Consider the following 24,124-nt stretch of genomic DNA (forward strand, 5'->3'; position numbering starts at 1 on the left):
GAAACTCCTCTATTACTTAAAGACCAGGAATCAGTGACCGGAGGTTGTAATGAAAGAGTTATACTGGTCACGTTATGGTCGCTCATAGGTGTTTGAGAGATCATTATATCCTGAATAAAGGAGAAAGTGTCATAATCCGTAATTACATAGTCAAGGATGGATTCACCCTTAGGGGACCTATGAGTAAATTTAGCAGGGGTATCAGATGGCATCCTACCATTTACAATTAACCCCTCTAGATAGCTAAGTTCTTCTAACATTATCTTTCCTCTTTTGCTAGTTTTTATTTTATTCGGAAAGATAGATTGGGGTATATTATATGCCTCGTCTTTAAACTTATTTCTAAACAAGTCTACGCTTGAGTTAGAAACTTTGCTATTCAGATCGCCCACGAGTAGAATATAAGGGGGCTGGTCAAGCTCTAATAATTGTTTAACATAAGAAAACATTTGCTTCAATACAGTATTAAAACCATCTTCAGGCGGAATGCATGCATTAATGATTACCAGGGAATACTGGCTACCTACACTGGCTAGATTATTAATAGTTATTGCTTGAAAAAGGTTACTTGTATCAACATAATGGGAAAATTGCCATTGTAATGAATTAGACAGGAGGCAGGCAATTCCACCTTTTGCGTGACCTTTTTTCGATGGCGTGGCTGCAGCCTCAAGCACAAAGTAATCTTTCCCCCCGTACAGAATATTTTTACACCAGGTTTCTTGAATGCATATCACATCCGCATTCAGAGAAAATAAACAATCAAGTTTCTCCGGTCTATTATGTAACCCTGCTGCGTTCCAGGATAAGATTTTTAATTGACTGCTAAAGATGTTGAAACAGTCTTGGATTATCCGAAATATTATTAGATAAAACTCCCGGAAGCCAGTTCCACCGATGATTATCCTCAGTTGTAGGAGCAATCAGGTTCAAGGGGATAGGTAGAACCTGGGAAACCATACGTTTACCTCTTGAGACCCAGATTTTTAAATCTTTATTGGATGTGGACGGATCTTCCTGCCTAAAGCCCAACTTTGTGGCCCCCTCTCTAGGAAAAATATCCTTTCCAGTATGGAAAAAGGGTAACACATCAATCCCTCTACATTGAAACGATTCCGCCTGTTGTAGTACAAGGTTAGCTATTATTTTAGAACAGAATTTTACCCGTACACGTAGCCCATTTTCATGCCCTACTAAAGAAACCAAGTCAATGTCACTCGACTGAATAAGTTTTAAACATTCAATATCCTTAAAACAATTAAGCAACCATGACCTGTTTAGGTATAAGTCTGAGTCAAATAAGGGCAAAAAGTCCAGAGTCAGGGTATCCACATAAGAATTAGGAGCTTTAAACTGTACAGAAGGAGAATTTGTAGCAACATCAACCGGCAACCGAAAGATAGGCTCTGATGGGTTAAGTGCCCCTGGTGCAACAGGAATAGTTCTTGTCACCTCTTCAATTGAAGCGATGGGCAATAATCCATAATCCTCTTGATAAGGGGCTCCCCCAACATTGGCACGAACATCAAGAGGACATTCGACTACAGAGCCAATAGTGCAGACAGCAGCCTTATTAGAAAAAGTGTCCAATAAAGAGTTATCTTCAATGTCTACAACATCATGCTCTTCTGTATTTATATGTTTTTGAAAAATAATTTGCCTCTGTCTTTTCTTCTTGTACTTACGAACAGGTTTCCTATTTTTCCCTTTGTTCTTTCTGCTTTTTTCTTTTTCTTTTCCATTTACATCAAGATTCACTTCAGGCTCCTTTGTATCAAGGGTGAAAATTGGGAATAACTCATTTCCAGGGTTTAAGTCCACATCCAACAAACTTTCTTCCTTTAAGATAGGTTCTGATACCTTCATACAATTTGAAACGGATGGAATAGGCATCCCTGAGGACTCATGTTTGTCAACCACTACTGGCGTACCCGCATTTTTTTTCAATAAATTATTGCTATCCAAGACATTCTGCAAGACAATCGCCGGGGCGGGAGTAGTACCATTTTCTGTGCTTTTTGCCAGTAATACTTTCAATATTTGTGTAACTGAGTCCAAGATGCAATCAGAGCTCCCAACAAATTTGCCCAGTAAAAACAATATGGAAGCCAGTAAATGTTCTAGTGCTATCAAGGAATCAGAGATAGGTCTATCGTCTTTAGGGAACCCAGAAGCGGTGAGGGGGCAGATACCGGATAGATTAAGTGGTGGAGTCCTAGAATCAATCTGCAATGAAGGAATGTCATTAGATGTTATAGAGGGAGTACTACTATATAACAATAATCCTGACTGCGTGGCTCCATTTGGTGTCTTACTAGGATCAGGGTGTTTCAGATTTCCATCGTCCATATAGCGACCACACAGTTCAAGATCGATACTGGACAAAAAAGACTCTCCTTTTATGGCCACGTCCGGACATTCTGCAACATTAAGAATGTTAGGCAGAGGGACTTTCGTGTCTGCTATCATATTATCAGGATGCTCTCCCCCTAAAGTACCTACTGGGAGATTAGCAGCAATAGTTATTGACAGGGAAGGCAAGTTTTTTACGGAGGCTGGCTCAGGGTTGGAATCTTTCTCCACATCAGGCGGTGCACCCACCAAAGGCACCGTCTCAGAACCAGCAACTACCGGGACTGCCAAAGACTTATCAACAGGCTTTTCCCATAATTTCAGTAACTGCATCTGTCCCTTCAATAACACACTGTTGTCATATTTATTCCTCAGGGGGTTAGATCTGGTTTTTATACATGACCTCCCCCCTAGGACTCTTCCAGAGCGTAATTTCTTTGCAGTCATGATAAACGGAAAAGTAACCAACCAAGCAGCAGGATATTGCTCAGAAGATATATATATAAATAACAATAACTAGTCCATAAAAATGAATCCTTGGAGAAGTTGACAATAGATACTCGGCCAGTATTCAGAGATATCTCCTTCAAAGCGACACACCTCAAATCACTGAAATAACTAACCTACAATGAAAATACAGGGCCCAGCCCAGCCAACCTCGGCCACCGAGGGCCACAGAGGGCCCGCCCTTTGCCCGGGCTTCGCCCCGGGCGCTCCCGCGCGCTCCCGCGACGTGGGTGGTGCCGGTGGTTTTGAAGGCGCCTCCGGGCGCTCCTGCGTCACTTCCTGTCCCCGAGTGCTGGGGCACCTGGGAGATGTAGTCTCCCTCCGCTCGGCGGCCGCGTTTGGAACTGCGGCGGCGGGAGGGAGACAAGTCAAGCAAGCGGCGAGTTCTTCGCTGGAATAGTGAAGGGAAGGTGAGTGTCCAAAGTCCCCTCGCAAATAGATTACAGCCGCTCCACCGGTGGTGCCGGTGGTTTTGAAGGCGCCTCCCGGCGCTCCTGCGTCACTTCCTGTCCCCGAGTGCTGGGGCACCTGGGAGATGTAGTCTCCCTCCGCTCGGCGGCCGCGTTTGGAACTGCGGCGGCGGGAGGGAGACAAGTCAAGCAAGCGGCGAGTTCTTCGCTGGAATAGTGAAGGGAAGGTGAGTGTCCAAAGTCCCCTCGCAAATAGATTACAGCCGCTCCACCGGTGGTGCCGGTGGTTTTGAAGGAGCCTCCAGGCGCTCCTGCGTCACTTCCTGTCCCCGAGTGCTGGGGCACCTGGGAGATGTAGTCTCCCTCCGCTCGGCGGCCGCGTTTGGAACTGCGGCGGCGGGAGGGAGACAAGTCAAGCAAGCGGCGAGTTCTTCGCTGGAATAGTGAAGGGAAGGTGAGTGTCCAAAGTCCCCTTGCAAATAGATTACAGCCGCTCCACCGGTGGTGCCGGTGGTTTTGAAGGCGCCTCCGGGCGCTCCTGCGTCACTTCCTGTCCCCGAGTGCTTGGGCACCTGGGAGATGTAGTCTCCCTCCGCTCGGCGGTTGCGTTTGGAACTGCGGCGGCGGGAGGGAGACAAGTCAAGCAAGCGGCGAGTTCTTCGCTGGAATAGTGAAGGGAAGGTGAGTGTCCAAAGTCCCCTCGCAAATAGATTACAGCCGCTCCACCGGTGGTGCCGGTGGTTTTGAAGGCGCCTCCGGGCGCTCCTGCGTCACTTCCTGTCCCCGAGTGCTGGGGCACCTGGGAGATGTAGTCTCCCTCCACTCGGCGGCCGCGTTTGGAACTGCGGCGGCGGGAGGGAGACAAGTCAAGCAAGCGGCGAGTTCTTCGCTGGAATAGTGAAGGGAAGGTGAGTGTCCAAAGTCCCCTCGCAAATAGATTACACTATAACTAGACTATAAAAAACAAAGCTTGCCCTGACACACCTTTCTCAAACTGTGCTCTAGTGTTTGCATTGAAGTTTGCTGACCCTCGTGTGACTACTTTAATTGTGAGTGACTCTTATTACTGTGTTCAGTCCTTCAATAAAAATGTATTCTTTTGGACTCAGAATGACTATCTTGATTCCAAAGGTGGCACGATTAAGCACAAGATGCTAAGGGTTTGAGTCGCAGAAATAAAGAACGTCTGCCTCTCGTAAATGTAATTCATACTCTTGGTCACCAGGGTGTAGGAGTACACGCTGTTGGCAACAGTCTTGCTGGTGAAGCAGCAAAGACCGCAGTAGCAACATATGTAGTAGCAGCAGTTAAAAGGTCCAATAGTAAGAATGATGATGACATCTTGGCCGCTATAGCTGCTACAGAGATCGGTGATAATTACCCTAAGGGTTTCCCTTCTAAATACTCTTATCATTTACGTCCTGATAAAGTTCCCTATGTGAGAATTAACAACGTTGGTGACAGGATGATTCCCGAGGACCGCAGGCTACCCTTGATAACAGTAGCTCACAAAGGCATAGCCTCGGTTCATGCCGACGTTTCAGCGTATATCTATCTTACAGCAGCGTTACTGGTGGCGTGGATTGTATAAATAAACTTGTGAATATGTCCTTTCTTGTTATGTATGTCAGCAGATTAAACCTTCAACTGCTGCACGGCTGCCACAAACTCAGCTGTACATATCTAATACAACTTTTGGTTGTGTTTATTTAGATCACTGCTGACCTTTTTCTGCTGATACTGCGTATAAGTATATCTTAGTTGCAGTGGATTCATGCACACGTTTTCTCTGGGTTTGACCACAAAGGCCACGGATGTGTCTTTGCCTGGTGTGTAAACAAGTCCAGGTGACCAGTCACGTTTTTCCTTTGACTCTGGCTCTATAACATCAAGTGTACCATTGAGGTTTTCTATTTTTTTTACTTGTTTTAAAAGAAATTTTTTGGTTCCCCCTTGGATTTACATCTGGTTGGTTCTCATCTCCATTTTTTTGTTCATGTCGATTGGATTTGTGATGGTATTTTTTCGTCTGGTAAATGGACACTATATATCTGAACGATCAAAAATCATATTAATTGATGGGACTTTGGCCCCACACTCTTCATCACACATCATGAAAAGAGACCAGACTTTTGTCAACATCACAGCCTAGCCTGTGCGAGATGGGATTGTATGAGATGCTGTAAAATTTCAAATTCATGGACCCACAGAGGTGGTTAATGTTCTTAATGTACTTTGTGTTTCAATGGGGGATGTTGTGAAACAAAACATACGTTCTGATGATTGGGATGTCCAAGCCATTGAAGCTCTCTTTTCTGATTTGAAATATTATGCTGCCTTTGATGCTGAGGATTTATATTTAGACTCCACAAACTACGCCGACTTGTTCTGTCACCAACACTATGGCCATCACTTTCTGCATAAGGCTAATACATTTAGAAATGTAGTAAATTACACCCAATGGGAACATTGTCCTACTCCCATAGAAGGCAGCTCAAATACCCTTTTGAATAAATTCACATATTTTACTGACTTTGATCGGTCTAACCCAAGCTCATTTTATTTTAAATTAAATTACAAATCTAATTCGAAAGTGAGACTTACTCAAAATTGTTGTATTCCAAATCCTTTATGGATCAGCTAGCAGTGGATGGCTACAAGCTATGGAAAGATACCATAGATCCTAAATCTGTTTGGGGTTCTAGACCTTGGCAAGTGCAGGGCACTGAAGCTTTACACCGAGCATGTCTTATTCTCGGCCACATGTTGTTTTTAAATAGTACGATCTCACAAACAACTTGTCTTAGTTTGGCCACTTCAAAACACATGAATACCCCTAAAATTCCTAATCTGCATGCTTACCCTAATTGGAACAATCATACTGATAGATCCCTTGATGAATTACAATCTTTCATTTTAAATTCCTCCTTTAACATTTCGCCCCTGGATCCTGAGGGTTGGCTGTTGTGGCCAACAAGTTCTGATTCTTGTCAACATGGCTTTCCGGATTTAGCCCCTAGCCTTACACAGGACAGAACTGATCCCTTTTTGAAACTTCCCATTCAGTTACCACCTAGTCAGTGGGGAAATGATGTCAAAATTGGCTGAAACATTCCACTCTTCCGTCTGTTAAACATCATTTATCTTTGTTGACCGACAATGTTGATTTAACTGATTTTGTTAAGGGTCCTGTGAGTGGAAGATCTAAAAGATATATATATGTGCTATTTACAATGAAGTTTGGAAACTGTCGCAGGTTGAGGCTGCTTCCTGTTTAAGAGCAAAAGACCAAAAGACCAAGCTAATTTGGAAAAAGGTCCTGCTCTCATTGATAATAGCATTAACACACTCTCTTCCAGGATTTACACCTTGGATAATATTGTTTCATCTGTTGTGCATATTGTGCAAGATAATGTTTCTGTTTTGTTCCATGGTCAAAATGAATTGCGGTTCATCACGCAGTTTTCATGGACCTTACAAACTCTAAAATCTGGGAAAGTGCCTTGGGAATACATTAATATTTTGTCAGTGTTTTTATTGTTTAATTTAACAGAAAAACAACAGTTCATGTCTATGAAGGATGCGTCATATTCTCTATTGCATATTTAAAAATTAGAACTATTACCATTTTCTGTAGCTGATTCTAATTCAGCTGTTGGTTCATCCATGGTTTAATAACATTGCCTTTTCCTCTGTTTAAGTTTAGTTCATGTATGAAACACCATGCCCTGGGTAGATATGAACCACTTGGTACCGCTTTTCTCCATGAAGTTTGGACTCTGCCCTTCTCATACAGATGTCTGAGGGATGGTTAAGAGGTTTACTTAAAAGGGCAGGAGTGCACTTCCACACCTGATCATTCACTCGTATGCAATAATGTTCAATTGCACGACATGAGAGTATTATGAGTTTGTCTAGGGGCTAGTAATTCCATAGTTCTTTGGGTGCTTAACTATAAATATTATATATATATATTTATGTATTCATCCTCTGAAAAAAAAACTAAGTTTACAGGGACGTTATAGTTAGGAAATAGAATTTTAAAAACCTGAGAAATTAGCTAAAAAAACAAAGGTTACAGGGACGGTATAGTTCAGTTCACAATTTATACACAAAAGCATAGAAATGCAGCAGTAATGGTTAAAGTTATCTCAAGAAACTATAATTCGTACCCTCGGGTAACTATAACTTGTGCGCCCACCATGCAGTTTTCTTATCAATAATTTTGCTGCAAATTATACCATGAATGATGACATAGAAGTTATCATGAGTGATGTAATATGTGGGGTAATTAGCAGTGCATGGCTAGGATGCGAGTTATAGTTACCTTAGGGCACTGCCCCAGATGCTCCATGCCTATGGCAAGAACCAGCATTGCTCGCGCTCGCAGGGACAATCTAAAAATGCTGAGCGGGCAGGGAAGCAATTATAAAGTCTGCTCTCAGCAGCCAGGTGCATTTTTTAATGCTCCAGCCTGCTGGCCGCAGACGTAGTGTTTGTTCTCGCTTTGCAGGAGCTTTAAAATTGCTCCCATGAAGCGAGAGCAAACACAGGTTTCCATGTTCGGACCAGTGCAGGCAGGGAAACTGATATGCTCTGGGTGTGGGCACCGCAGGGCATAGCCAAGCCGGCAATGGTGTATGGGGTCCCCAGGCTTATTAATGGCCCTGGGAGGGGTGCATTTTGCCCCATTCCCATTTGCTTTTACAGCCTGCCCCCAGGATGGGGTCCCTGGGGCTAAAATTGACCTGGGGAGGGGGCTGCTTGTTCCCCTCCCTCATGATTTTTGCTTCGTGCCTGGGGATGCCCCCCTTTTGATCCGAAATCAGCCCGGGGAGGTTGGCTGCATGGTTCCCCTCATTACAATTATGGCTGGGCCCCGGGTAATGGGGTTCCCAGGTCCTAAATTGGCCATGGATGGGGGCATCTGCCCCCTCCTCTGTGGTTTGGATAGCTAGGCTCTGAGGGTGTTGTGGTCCCCAGGGCTAAAATCAGCCCGGGGAAGGGGCCACGTGCCCAATCCCCTTAAGTTTGGAAGGCTGGGGAGTTGTGATCTCCAGGGTCATAACTGGCCTGGGGAAGTGGGGCCAAGTGCGCCCCCTCTCTCTCAATTCTGAAGCTTAATATCCCCCAGGATGTGGCCAACCCGGGGGCATTATAAAAAACAAGTAGGCCTCTCATTTCAGCTCCTTCCTGGAAAGTTTTCAGGTGATCCATCAGGTGGGGGCCGAGAAAAATAGGGTCTCCCCCTTGTATTTTCTATAGACTTCTTTAAACAGTGCTGTAACAAAAACTGCTGAACAGCATTACACTAACTTTGTCATGAAGCTAGATCTTGGCCCACAGATTTAGCTTTTTGTTATTTTGTGTAAATCCAATCAGTAAATTTTGAGAAATGAAGTGTCAAAAATAATTTTATATTTAGGCAGTTCGTTTCCAAATGTGCTCTGATCGACCAAATTAGGAGGCAGTAGTCAATCCTGATTGGTTGGTTTCAACCTGAACAATATGTTTTGGCAGCCTTTACCAGACTCAGGGATATAATAAATTAATTAAACAAGCATTTCCAATGCAATAGGCTTCGCATCTGCAAGAGTTTAAGCTATATGCATTGTAAATGACAATGCCTTTTAGTTATGTTTTAAGAAACAAAACTCAAATAAAATGGATTATCATGTACAATGGCAACAACACAACCTCTCGTAAATGCGAGACCTAGTGCACTGGGAATGGGAAGCAGCAGAGAGATATAGGGAAAGAGAAAGATGGAAAGAGCGAAGGAACGAATACACATGTGGAGACAGAGAGGAAGAGTGAAAACACTGTGACCGTAGATACATTTCATTCTACTGAAACTAAACGCAAATGTAAAACTTCAAAACATGAAAAGCATAATTATTCCACTTACCTTGGAGAAGGTGATTGAAGGGGTAATGAAGCCCATGGCTGACTTGGTGACCGGTTTCAAACGGAGTTACAGTTTGAAAAGTGCAGGACACTGTAAACAATTTAGAATAACACTGAAAGCGTGATTTGCGGGAGCTAAAGCAACCCAAGGCTGGGTAACCAAAGCTGTTCTCATTGGCCCATATAAGTCCTTCAGTGCAGCAGCGAGCACTAGGATTGGCTGATGGCTTTCAAGCCAATCATAGTAGCTCTCCACAAAAAGTCTGTGGCAACTATTAGAGGGTGAAACACACCGATTCATTGGCTGTCACCAAAAATAACGAAAATTATAGACGTGGCTTCGTATAAAGGCATTCTTATGGAGAGTTCGTGAAAAGTAGGGACGGTTACTCACCATGGGTGTTGATGGGATTTGTGTGGAGAAATGAGGAATGGAGGAGCAAATACAAAGCACCACGGCCACTACAGTGGTGATGAGAAGCCAGTTGTTATTCAGGATGCAATTGCATTCACAACCACCTCCGCTGTTTCTTTTTTTTTTTTGTAAACAGATTTTATTCATTTTCATCTTGTCAATTAGTAGCAGTACATTTCAACAAGAGTGTCTCATCTTAACTTAAGCAGCGGGTGTCAACAAGCTTGGTTGCATCTATTCAGTCCTGCTCCCCGCTTCTCACCCCTTATAGCTGTCACCGCAATGGCAACCACCCTCCAAATTCCGAACAACTCCCGCAACTTTACATTCAATGTCTTTATATCGGAGATCAGCTTCTCGGTTGTCTGTTCTCATCTACACACATATCTATCTAAACAACTAAAAAGTGAACAAACCCCTCTCCCTCCCCCATCCCCTTTCCCCCTACTCCCTAGGCATGTCGCTCTATCATGTGAAACCACCTCCGCTGTTTCTCTTGTGTTGTTTTGTGGCCACAATTTTAGCTGCTATGGTGATGGGAGTGTAAAAGGACACACGTGATGATTTGTATGAGAGAGGCCTGGGTATGAAGGACTGCATGGTTGTGTGTGGCACTAAATAGGCAACTCTGTGCAAGAAAGCGCGTGTATAGATTACTAGTGTTTGCATGGTACATTGCGTGTGTGTTACTGTACCTGAAGAGCAAGGGCGTTGGATTTTGGTGTTCTGCACACATGCAAAAAAGGGGGTAGAGGGGGAGCTGAAAATGATGGAATGCTGGCTTTGCGCTGCTTTTGTCTTGGTCTGCGTCGTACAGCCCTGTGCCATGAATGCTTCAGTACCGGCAGCAGGCTCCTGCTCACCTCTCCCATCCTACACCGGCATCACCAGCCTCTATGACCTCTGAAGAGGCGGTGACTAAGAGTAGTACAAAACATATAAACACATTTTCAAAAATGCTTTATTATCGCTAAAATCAAATCTCATGTTGCCAGGCTGCACCCAAAATAACTACGTTCTCATAATAACTTGCCTTGTTTGGCTTATATAACACTGTTACTTATTGCTGAACCATCAAGTTACCATTTAATCGCCATCGAACTCTGGAACCTGCTCGACTCAACATCTCCAGACGTCGCCTTCCTCACGGAAACATGGATGAATGCCACCTCAGCACCCGACATGGCCATAACCATCCCGGACGGATACAAGATCACCCGGAAGGACCGCGTCAACCAGACCAGAGGAGGCATCGCCATCGTCCACAGGAGCACCATCCGCATCACAACCAACTCCGACGACACCCTCACCGCCGCCGAGCACCTCCACTTCCAGATACACACCGACCCCAAGACCACCCTCAGAGGCACTCTCATCTACAGACCCCCGGGACCACGCACACAATTCAGCAAAGCCATCTCAGACTTCATCAGCCCGCACGCCCTCGCCTCCTCTGACTACATCCTCCTAGGGGACCTCAACTTCCACCTGGAGAACAACAACGACAACAACACCACTACCCTGCTGGACAACCTCACCAACCTCGGACTCAAGCAACTGGTGAACACCCCCACCCACTAAGCCGGCCACACACTTGATCCCGTCTTCTCCTCCAGCAAGCACATCGCCTTCAGCCACTCCACCCGACTTCACTGGACCGATCACAGCTGCGTCCACTTCAGCACCAAGAGAACCACGACCCACCACCACCCGCAACAGGTTCCCACAGGAGCTGGAGCAAGATCACCGCCGACCAGCTCACCACCTCCCTCAGCCAGAACCCTCCCACCAACACGACGGACCCCAATGAAGCAGCCCGCATCTTCACACAGTGGCTCATCAACTGCGCCGACGACCTCGCACCACTGAAGAACCCTCCCAGCAGACACAGCAGCATAAAAGCCTTGTGGTTCACCAACGAACTCAAAACATCCAAGAAAAACTGCTGCACCCTCGAATAAGCCTGGCGCCACAACCAGACCACAGAAAACATGACCTCCCTCAAGAACGCCACCGGCACACACCACCAGCTGATCCGCACCACCAAAAGGACATCATTGAAAGAACGCCTGGACAACAACACCCACAACAGCAAGGAACTCTTCAGCATCGTCAAAGAGCTCTCCAACCCCAGCGCGGGAAACAATGACATAACAACCTCGCAAGACCTCTGCGACTCACTCACCTCCTTCTTCCACCGCAAGATCGCTGACATACACAACAGCTTCGACGCACCAACCACGCACCCAACCACCGAAACAACGCTCCCACCACCACCCTCTGCAACTGGACCCCGGTCAGCGCCGAAGACACCACCCGCACGATGAACACCATCCACTCCGGATCCCCTACCGACCCCTGCCCCCACCACGTCTTCAACAAGGCTGGCTCCATCATTGCACCGCAACTCCGGAACATCATCAACATCTCCTTCAACACCGCCACCTTCCCGAAGAGCTGGATGCATGCCGAGCTCAGCGCTCTCCTGAAGAAACTGACAGCGGACCCCACCGACCTCAAGAACTTCCGCCCCATCTTGCTCCTCCCTTTTCCTGCCAAAGTCATCGAGAAGACCATCAACATACAGCTCACCGCCTTCCTCAAGACGAACGGATCCCTGGACCCCTCACAGTCCAGTTTCCAAGCCAACCACTGCACCAAGACCGCCCTCATCGCAGCCACCAACGACATCAGATCCCTGCTCGACAATGGGGAAACAGCTGCTCTCATCCTCCTGAACCTCTCTGCAGCATTCGACACAGTTTGCCACCGCACCCTAATACAGCGCCTCAGCAACATCGGAATCCAAGAGAAAGCACTGGAGTGGATCACCTCATTCCTCGCCGGAAGAACCCAGAGAGTCCGCCTCCCCCCATTCCGATCCGCGGTCACTGAAGTCATCTGCGGCGTACCTCAAGGATCCTCGCTCAGCCCCACCATCTTCAACATCTACATGAGCCCCCTCGCAGCCATCGCACGCCAACAGAACCGTAACATCATCTCAAACGCCGACGACACCCAGCTGATCCTCTCCCTCACCAACGACCCGGCCAATGCCAGAGCCAGCCTACACGAGGGAATGAAGGACGTCGCCGAATGGATGAAGAACAGCCGCCTGAAGCTGAACTCAGACAAGACGGAAGTCCTCATCCTGGGATCATCACCCTCCGCCTGGGACGACTCCTGGTGGCCCCCTGCCCTGGGCACCACCCCCAAGCCAACGGACCACACACGAAACCTGGGCTTCATTCTGGACTCCGCCCTCGCATTGACCAGACAAGTCAACGCCGTATCGTCATCCTGCTTCAACACCCTGCGCTTGCTCTGTAAGATCTTCCGATGGATCCCCACCGAAACCAGGAAGACGGTCACCCAGGCACTCGTCACCAGCCAAATGGACTGCGGGAACCACAGCCAAACTACAGAAAAGACTTCAACGCATACAAAACGCCTCAGCACGACTCGTCCTTGACATCCCCCGCCACAACAACATCTCCGCCCACCTGAGAGACCTGCACTGGCTCCCCGTCAGCAGGAGGATCACGTTCAGACTCCTCACCCACAAACACAAAGCTCTCCACGACCTGGGCCTCAAATACCTCAACAACCGCCTCACTTTCTACACGCCCACCCACCAGCTGCGATCGACCAGCCTCGCCCTCGCCACCGTACCAAGCATCCGCAGAGCCACCGCCGGAGGAAGATCCTTCTCCTAACTGGCGGCCAAGACATGGAACTCCCTCCCCATCCACCTACGGCTGACCCAGGACCATCTCTCCTTCAGGAAGCAACTCAAGACCTGGCGTTTCGAGCAGTAACGGACCCCCCCACACCCCCACCAGCGCCTTGGGACCCTTCCTGGTGAGTAGCGCGCTTTACAAATTGTTCTGATTGATTGATTGATTGAAAAGCATTAGGCTGAACTCTGAATCTGACCTCTGCACTCAGCCGCCCCTGTGCTGCTAGTGGTGCAGCGTTGGTACTCACCTAACCTGTGCTCCTTGCTGACCTTTGGGCCCGAATACTGGATTTGTTAGTGTGGAACTTACCTGTTAAACTGCATTATTGTTTTCACCATAGGGAACATTGAACTGCTTCAAACATATTCTAAATGCCAACTTTTAAAAGCGAAAAGTATTTTTATTTAAAAATGTACTTACTTTTTTGCGAAGATCTTGGTCTTAAAATAAAATACAAACAAAGTATATTTTTCCAAAAGTGGTGTGGATCTCCTCATTGAGCCGTGTGTCCATTATTGGTCAATGTTGTGCAATAACTGTCTTCCACTCCTCTGTGTGAGGCCTAAGGCTGCTCGCCCACACTCCCACTAACAAAGCACTTTGGGATTTACATTGAGCCCTGTACACTTTTGGGGAACCCCTGATCTCCGTGCATGGAATGATCACCTAATGGGCATACCATATACAAAGCCAGATTCATACAGCTTCAATGTACATTTTGAAGGGCTTCTCTTAGTGAACCCACCTCGGCACAGAAATTGACTCACTTTAGTCAAATCCAAGAATCAGCAGAAACATAGACAGCGCCTTTAACCACTTTCTCCAGGAAACATAACTGTTACTTCTCTCTCAGAAAAGACTGTATGCTCTTTTGGAGGGCAATTTAGTTGGAGAAACAGCACAGCGTGAAAATTAAGAGACTGAAGGTACTCGTAGGAACGCAAGTGAGGAACCACTTTGTGACCATTTTAAAGTTCAACAACACTGACATGAAGTGTAATTAAACTGAAACACACATTTCATATCTTTTTGCAGAGATCAGCACTCTTCTGGTCTGAATTCTGGTAGCATAGCTTGGCAGGAACGTGTCATGGGAGCGCCTGTACTGCTTCCAGATGTGTTCATCTGTCAGCAAAGACCATGCTCCTCCCCCTTACTCAGAGGCGCAACTAGAGCCAAATGTCGAGGGGGGAGGGGGGGCTACAAATATTTTCGGGGGGGGGGGGGGGACTAATTCTTCCAGCAATAGGCAGAGTGGAGTTGCAGGAGCTCTAGGAAGGTATGAAAAAGCAACACAGCCTTGCTAACAAGTAAATGGCCTTTTAAAGACCTGTGAAGTACTCATGTGCGGCGGCAATAAGACGGACGCTAGACCTGCCGGGCTACAGCAGCTTAAAAACTGTCTGTGTGAGTGCACGGGAAGCTGTCTCAGCCTGGGCTGACACCCACGACGGGGGGGGGGAGAGGGAGGCTGAAGCCCTTTGAGCCCTATGGGGGTTGTGTGTCTGCCCTTACTCCAAATGAGCGCTCATGTATGTGCTTCACAGAGCTCGAATCTTTTACATTCTTAGGAGCCGAAATAAACTATCCTACTGATGACCTCACATGAATTGATGTCACATAACATTTGACTATGATAATGTCAGAGGAAGAGATATTAGTGAAATTATAGGAATGATGAGTACACAGGTAAAATCCTAATCATTAATACAGACATCAAAATTAACATTACACGGAATGTATAATCTGTGCAGCCGTCAAGGTGAAATATTGAAAAAGTAGTGATATCAAAATGTAGGACAGTGGGTTTGCTGAAGTGAATAGTGTCTCCCTCTTTAGTTGTAAGCGGCTACTCCGCACACAGTGGAAGTACCAGCAAAGTAACATATGGAGTACTAGGCCCGTCTCCCAGTGATAAGATTCAGCAAGGTGTGAGTGAGACTTCAGCACAACCTCTAAATGTGTGAGTGTCACTCATGATGAGTGAGACTTGAATGCTCTGATGTGTGCCTGTCGGATCTGATGTCACTGTGAAGGCAACAAATGCAACTTGCCTGACAGTGCTACGAAGCCCTCCTGCACCCGCACATTGATGGTGCGTGGTCGAGGAGTGACTTATGCCAGGAGAGAGGGTTACCACCTGGATGGTATATTATAGGCGTGGCATGGCCAGTATTTTAATGTTCCGGCCAGTACAATAAGTAGGAAAATAACCTATGGAAGCTACCATGAAAACCGCCATATCCAAGAACAATAAGACAGCGTTTACGACCAAACTCTCGGAAATAAATCAAGAAATGGCGGATCACCATGAGTTTCTACTGAAACAAAAAACAACCAAACTCGAGAAAGATATTGCCAAATTTGTAAAAGAAAAAGTCTACCCCTACTTGAAGGATGATTACAACGGGAAAAAGAAAACCTACTCCTCTGATGAAAACTCAGGGAGCGATACCAGACGTGGATCGGATAGTAGTGATTCCAGTGGGGGAGTCCCACCAAGAAATCCCCGACCACCTCGGACATGGCAACAAGGCTATTACCAAGGCCCAGCCTTCCATGGGCCACCACAGATGGCACCCCCCTGGCAGTACCCCTTCTACCCACAGGGCCCCCCGCAATTCTACCCCCCCAATCTGCCACCTTTTCACGGCAGAGGCTGGGGCAGAGGAAGAGGGCGAAAGCGAGGAGGGCAAAAGGGTGTACAGTGGCAGGACCAGATACCAGCACCAGCAGCAATGGAGACCAGGAGCATGTCATCCAGGGGGAGACGAGCTTAGTTGTCAATCTATCAAAGAGAACCCTGACACCAACCGAAACACGAGTACTAGAGAAAGGTCTTGGCTTTGTTCCCACACCGACCCCAGACCCATTCCAAGAGATGATCGAACTGAAACAATTTTTTAGGAAAATCCGTCTTCGGGCATTCTTTGAAAACCAACCTGAGCTCCCGGATCTTGATACAGGTCTAAGAAAACCCTCCACCTTTACTCCCACTGACGGGATGGTACCACCCGAAGTCCTGACTTTTGAGCGGGCGGTCCTGAGGAGCATGCGTGAGATACCTTCGAAGAAAACCTTCCACAATCTGTCCAATATAGAACGACTAGCAGTCAAAACACTAGGCCAAGACGAGTCGATCGTCATTAAACAAGCAGACAAGGGGGGCGCCACGGTCATTCAGAACTACGAAGACTATGATCGTGAGTGCAGAAGACAATTGACAAATACCAACCATTACAGACCTCTCCTTGAGGACCCAACTAAAAGATTGACAACTACCATCATGGGCCTTGTGATTGAGGGGGAGACTAACGAGTGGATTAGTAGGAAGGAAGCAGATTTCTTGATCACTCCGGATCCTGTTATCCCCTACTTTTATACTCTCCCGAAAATACACAAGGGCACGTCTCCTGTCCCTGGGAGACCCATTGTCTCTGGAATTGGATCTCTACTAGAACCACTGTCACAATTTTGTGATGCGTTCTTCCAACCTTACGTCAAACAGATACCATCCTACCTGCAAGACACCAGGGATGTACTCCGTCTAATTGCAGACATAGATGGCAGAGAGGACACTGACTTGCTTCTTACCCTCGATGTGGAGGCACTTTATACTAATATCCCGCAACAAGCAACCCTGGAAGCAGTGGATTCGCTGATGCGAGAAGAGGAATGGTTATCCCCAACACCAATAACATTCATTATGGAACTGGCCCACATCGCCCTGACCGAGAACTTCTTCAGGTATGAATCCCAGTTATACCATCAAGTGCGGGGGACTTCGATGGGTTCTACCTTCGCGCCGAGCTTGGCCTGCATTTATATGGCTTCGTTCGAGAAGAGGTACATCTACCCTCCGGAGCAAAACCCCTACCGAGAGAACTTAACTCTCTGGCGTCGCTTTATCGACGACATCTTGATTCTTTGGAAAGGGGACCGTCCCAGCTGTGAAGCCTTTTGTGACTGGATTAACTTACAAGACCCCTTCCTTAAATTTACTGGAACCATCTCGGAGACGTCCATACCATTCCTCGATCTTACCATCAATCTGGGACCCGAAGCAATAACCACCACGCTATACAAGAAAGATACTGACAGAAATAGCTTGCTTCTCTACCAAAGCCACCATACTAAAGCCCTGCGAGATAATTTACCCTTTGGGCAATTCCTTAGAATTCGGAGGAATTGTAGCTCTGTCCAAGACTTCAGACAAGAGGCCCGGACCCTACAGCATAAACTCCAGGACAGAGGGTATCCCACCCGGTTGTTAAAGAATTCGTACAAACGAGCATTGAACAACAATAGAGATGCCCTTCTAGAGGTCCACCCTAAAGAACCAGATGACATCATCACCTGTGTCACCTCCTACACCAGGCATTCATCATTTATCAAGAAAGCCGTGATGACACATTGGGGTATCTTGAACTCCACTGGGATGGAATTGGCACGACCACGGTTCGCTTTCAAAAGGACTGCCAACCTCAAGGACACATTGATCCACACTCGCCCTAAGAAATTACAAACTCGACCAGTCAGGACCCTTTGGGATCTTCCCCCTGTCACTGGACACTACAAATGTGGTTCCTGTGTGGTATGCCCCCAAACCATCCAAGGCAGAACAATCGAACTCCCAGGAGATTTCACCTGGACCTTTCACAAACACACCAATTGTAACAGCTCGAGATGTATATACATCTTGGTGTGCCCCTGCAGATTGCTCTATATCGGGATGACAATGCGCCCGGTGAAACAACGGATAATGGAGCACAACAGTAATATTCGATGCTCCAAAACACACACCGGGCTGTATGAACATTGCAAGGAACACAAACATACCACTGAGGACATAAAGTGGACAGTTCTAGAATGCCAACCTGGTATGAATCAGCAATCCCTCTTCAGACTGGAGCAGAGATGGGTACACCGTCTACACACAGATGAAAACGGGCTCAACGATGCGGTGCCCTGGACAATGCTCACTAGATAGCTGACCAATGGACTGTTTTGTCCTTACTATGCCGAACCCAGCCCATAACCATGAAGCTGCCTATTTCCACCTCCCTCTCAAGATGGCACTCACGTTTCCCTCCCTCCTCGTTAGCACGCGAAGCCGTCTTCGTTGTTAACCACCGGCAACACACGGAGCGAGTGAATCTTCTGTGTCCATTATTTACCACTCGTTGCCTGGTAACACGCCGGGGCCACGCCCACTAAACTGGCCACACACACGGGTCATAAGTAGTGCGCCCGGGACGCCAAACTTTACCGGCTGATCTGCGGCACCGTCCGCAGTGGGAAGGGTAGGTGACTAGACGCCCTACGCCAGGAACTCCGAGGTAAGGCACATATGCTCCATTCTGCGCCCCCGCGTGCGCCTCTTTCTGAGCGCCACGGCGGGACCAAGCTTTAAGCAGTTGAATGGGGAGACGCATTGACCGCCAATCGATAACATGGCGGGGATACTTCCTCCTAACAGGTGGTCTCCACCAAGTCCTGGCCCCACCCGGTCAGCTCGAGGAAGCCTCCGTAGTGTAACAAACGGGTAAGGTTGTTCTAAATTTTACCATCACTGTATTATTGCGGCTGGTGTTACGGTTTAATCCAAGGGTTAGTTACCCATACACTGACTCCATCTAGTGTTCTTTTCTGAAACTTCACAAAGACATGTTTGAAGTCTGTTTTTCTCCCCACAAATGTTGTCTCAATTTCCACTAGCTATCGCGCATGCTGATAGCACAGTAATAGCCCTTGATTTTCACAGGTTTTTTACTGCATGACAAACTTCCAACCAACTTTGTTGGATACCACTAAGCATGCGATCTTCCTTGAGCAAACCAAAGGCATGCTCACCCACTGTATATTATGACAGTCACAAAACGCGAATGTTTCCACGTTTGTCCATGATGTCTCTCTGGTCTCTCCTTAACAGTACACTTCTCTCTTCTCTCTCCCATTTAGTCCTGGGAAGGGTCCTGAGGAAAGGACTGCCATACGACACCTACCAGGTCGTATACTGGGCCCCCTGATCACGGGGGAGCCCTTGCAAATCATATGAGCACCCCTTGGTCCTGACGAATTGCTCTATAAGCAAGAAACATGTTGACCATCCACTCACCAAGGGTTGAATGAGGCTTACTACCTTGATAGTTCTGCCTCTATACCCCTTGTATTTTTAATAGAGCAGTGAGCCATATCATTAAAATCCCAATTTTTGGACTCCACTGACTCCTTTTATTTCACCCACGCTCACTTTTGCACACTCACATATTACCTCCTTGCATGGTCTCCTTACATCCACACACCCTTTGGCGAAGGAATAGAAGATCCCCGCCAAAGAGCAACAAGTATTGTTGCCCGACAGGCATTGCACTGCCAGCCTGGCGCAGGGGCAGGGTACCGATGATGACGCTGAACGATCACCGGGTGGGATTACAAGTGTAGTCCAACCGGCGACTTGTGTGAGGTACCCCAAAAATTCCAAGAGAGGGTTCACTACACTCACCTTTTTACTGTTTGACCCGACAAGAGAGAGACCAATGACAGTCCTTTAGCTGACTGCAACCGGGGAACTCTGTATTTCTTTTTGTTGATAGTCTTTCTAGGACACATACATTGGACCCCTTTAAATAATTGTCCTAACCCTGTGTTCCTCCCTGTTGATACAATTCCTTGCGTGCCTTTGGCACGGGAACCCCTTTTATAGGTTACCAATTGGCGAAGATTCCACTCGCCACGTTGGACCATTCTGAGACAACATTTTAAGTGGGAGAATCACATTAATCTTAACAATCACCTCACTCTGGCCGGCAGACATCCTTGGCACCGCATCCGGAACCTTTACGACCATGGAGGACGTCCCAGGGCTGAGTTTCAATGAGGACATCATAGCCGATGCCCTAAGATCGACACCATCCCTCCTTACAAATCCCCCTACCACATCATCCGGCGCATCTTCCGATGATTGGACCATACTATCGGAAATGAAAAAGGAACTCATCAGGATCACCATTCACGGAATCATGATGACTGAATACTTGAGGAGTAATATAGCCCCACAAGGTTTGGTAGTGAACATAATTCCGAGACTATTTCTGGACGACAAAAGGTTCAAATTAGAGTGGTGTCAAGTTTCGTGGAAATGCACTAAGGATCTCCTCTTTCTCATCAGTCAAACGGCGAAGCGTCTATCAGATGCTTTAATAGAGAAGATCTCCGCTATGGAAGCTACCATGAAAACCGCCATATCCAAGAACAATAAGACAGCGTTTACGACCAAACTCTCGGAAATAAATCAAGAAATGGCGGATCACCATGAGTTTCTACTGAAACAAAAAACAACCAAACTCGAGAAAGATATTGCCAAATTTGTAAAAGAAAAAGTCTACCCCTACTTGAAGGATGATTACAACGGGAAAAAGAAAACCTACTCCTCTGATGAAAACTCAGGGAGCGATACCAGACGTGGATCGGATAGTAGTGATTCCAGTGGGGGAGTCCCACCAAGAAATCCCCGACCACCTCGGACATGGCAACAAGGCTATTACCAAGGCCCAGCCTTCCATGGGCCACCACAGATGGCACCCCCCTGGCAGTACCCCTTCTACCCACAGGGCCCCCCGCAATTCTACCCCCCCAATCTGCCACCTTTTCACGGCAGAGGCTGGGGCAGAGGAAGAGGGCGAAAGCGAGGAGGGCAAAAGGGTGTACAGTGGCAGGACCAGATACCAGCACCAGCAGCAATGGAGACCAGGAGCATGTCATCCAGGGGGAGACGAGCTTAGTTGTCAATCTATCAAAGAGAACCCTGACACCAACCGAAACACGAGTACTAGAGAAAGGTCTTGGCTTTGTTCCCACACCGACCCCAGACCCATTCCAAGAGATGATCGAACTGAAACAATTTTTTAGGAAAATCCGTCTTCGGGCATTCTTTGAAAACCAACCTGAGCTCCCGGATCTTGATACAGGTCTAAGAAAACCCTCCACCTTTACTCCCACTGACGGGATGGTACCACCCGAAGTCCTGACTTTTGAGCGGGCGGTCCTGAGGAGCATGCGTGAGATACCTTCGAAGAAAACCTTCCACAATCTGTCCAATATAGAACGACTAGCAGTCAAAACACTAGGCCAAGACGAGTCGATCGTCATTAAACAAGCAGACAAGGGGGGCGCCACGGTCATTCAGAACTACGAAGACTATGATCGTGAGTGCAGAAGACAATTGACAAATACCAACCATTACAGACCTCTCCTTGAGGACCCAACTAAAAGATTGACAACTACCATCATGGGCCTTGTGATTGAGGGGGAGACTAACGAGTGGATTAGTAGGAAGGAAGCAGATTTCTTGATCACTCCGGATCCTGTTATCCCCTACTTTTATACTCTCCCGAAAATACACAAGGGCACGTCTCCTGTCCCTGGGAGACCCATTGTCTCTGGAATTGGATCTCTACTAGAACCACTGTCACAATTTTGTGATGCGTTCTTCCAACCTTACGTCAAACAGATACCATCCTACCTGCAAGACACCAGGGATGTACTCCGTCTAATTGCAGACATAGATGGCAGAGAGGACACTGACTTGCTTCTTACCCTCGATGTGGAGGCACTTTATACTAATATCCCGCAACAAGCAACCCTGGAAGCAGTGGATTCGCTGATGCGAGAAGAGGAATGGTTATCCCCAACACCAATAACATTCATTATGGAACTGGCCCACATCGCCCTGACCGAGAACTTCTTCAGGTATGAATCCCAGTTATACCATCAAGTGCGGGGGACTTCGATGGGTTCTACCTTCGCGCCGAGCTTGGCCTGCATTTATATGGCTTCGTTCGAGAAGAGGTACATCTACCCTCCGGAGCAAAACCCCTACCGAGAGAACTTAACTCTCTGGCGTCGCTTTATCGACGACATCTTGATTCTTTGGAAAGGGGACCGTCCCAGCTGTGAAGCCTTTTGTGACTGGATTAACTTACAAGACCCCTTCCTTAAATTTACTGGAACCATCTCGGAGACGTCCATACCATTCCTCGATCTTACCATCAATCTGGGACCCGAAGCAATAACCACCACGCTATACAAGAAAGATACTGACAGAAATAGCTTGCTTCTCTACCAAAGCCACCATACTAAAGCCCTGCGAGATAATTTACCCTTTGGGCAATTCCTTAGAATTCGGAGGAATTGTAGCTCTGTCCAAGACTTCAGACAAGAGGCCCGGACCCTACAGCATAAACTCCAGGACAGAGGGTATCCCACCCGGTTGTTAAAGAATTCGTACAAACGAGCATTGAACAACAATAGAGATGCCCTTCTAGAGGTCCACCCTAAAGAACCAGATGACATCATCACCTGTGTCACCTCCTACACCAGGCATTCATCATTTATCAAGAAAGCCGTGATGACACATTGGGGTATCTTGAACTCCACTGGGATGGAATTGGCACGACCACGGTTCGCTTTCAAAAGGACTGCCAACCTCAAGGACACATTGATCCACACTCGCCCTAAGAAATTACAAACTCGACCAGTCAGGACCCTTTGGGATCTTCCCCCTGTCACTGGACACTACAAATGTGGTTCCTGTGTGGTATGCCCCCAAACCATCCAAGGCAGAACAATCGAACTCCCAGGAGATTTCACCTGGACCTTTCACAAACACACCAATTGTAACAGCTCGAGATGTATATACATCTTGGTGTGCCCCTGCAGATTGCTCTATATCGGGATGACAATGCGCCCGGTGAAACAACGGATAATGGAGCACAACAGTAATATTCGATGCTCCAAAACACACACCGGGCTGTATGAACATTGCAAGGAACACAAACATACCACTGAGGACATAAAGTGGACAGTTCTAGAATGCCAACCTGGTATGAATCAGCAATCCCTCTTCAGACTGGAGCAGAGATGGGTACACCGTCTACACACAGATGAAAACGGGCTCAACGATGCGGTGCCCTGGACAATGCTCACTAGATAGCTGACCAATGGACTGTTTTGTCCTTACTATGCCGAACCCAGCCCATAACCATGAAGCTGCCTATTTCCACCTCCCTCTCAAGATGGCACTCACGTTTCCCTCCCTCCTCGTTAGCACGCGAAGCCGTCTTCGTTGTTAACCACCGGCAACACACGGAGCGAGTGAATCTTCTGTGTCCATTATTTACCACTTGTTGCCTGGTAACACGCCGGGGCCACGCCCACTAAACTGGCCACACACACGGGTCATAAGTAGTGCGCCCGGGACGCCAAACTTTACCGGCTGATCTGCGGCACCGTCCGCAGTGGGAAGGGTAGGTGACTAGACGCCCTACGCCAGGAACTCCGAGGTAAGGCACATATGCTCCATTCTGCGCCCCCGCGTGCGCCTCTTTCTGAGCGCCACGGCGGGACCAAGCTTTAAGCAGTTGAATGGGGAGACGCATTGACCGCCAATCGATAACATGGCGGGGATACTTCCTCCTAACAGGTGGTCTCCACCAAGTCCTGGCCCCACCCGGTCAGCTCGAGGAAGCCTCCGTAGTGTAACAAACGGGTAAGGTTGTTCTAAATTTTACCATCACTGTATTATTGCGGCTGGTGTTACGGTTTAATCCAAGGGTTAGTTACCCATACACTGACTCCATCTAGTGTTCTTTTCTGAAACTTCACAAAGACATGTTTGAAGTCTGTTTTTCTCCCCACAAATGTTGTCTCAATTTCCACTAGCTATCGCGCATGCTGATAGCACAGTAATAGCCCTTGATTTTCACAGGTTTTTTACTGCATGACAAACTTCC

The 24,124-nt window shown here is 47.3% G+C and overlaps 1 protein-coding gene across 1 annotated transcript in view; it reads left to right on the forward strand.

The window, feature by feature from the left end:
* Window positions 1–24,124, forward strand: part of LOC144805650 (uncharacterized) — a 225,284-nt gene that overhangs the window by 150,361 nt on the left and 50,799 nt on the right. Inside the window, 5 exon segments of the mRNA XM_078672173.1 lie at window positions 15,988–16,534; window positions 16,889–17,078; window positions 20,503–20,819; window positions 21,302–21,538; window positions 21,893–22,753. Of these exon segments, the coding sequence (XP_078528299.1) occupies window positions 15,988–16,534; window positions 16,889–17,078; window positions 20,503–20,819; window positions 21,302–21,538; window positions 21,893–22,753 (2,152 nt within the window).

Source organism: Lissotriton helveticus, chromosome 1_2 (genome assembly GCF_964261635.1).
Source record: "Lissotriton helveticus chromosome 1_2, aLisHel1.1, whole genome shotgun sequence".
Taxonomy (NCBI): Eukaryota; Metazoa; Chordata; class Amphibia; order Caudata; family Salamandridae; genus Lissotriton; species Lissotriton helveticus.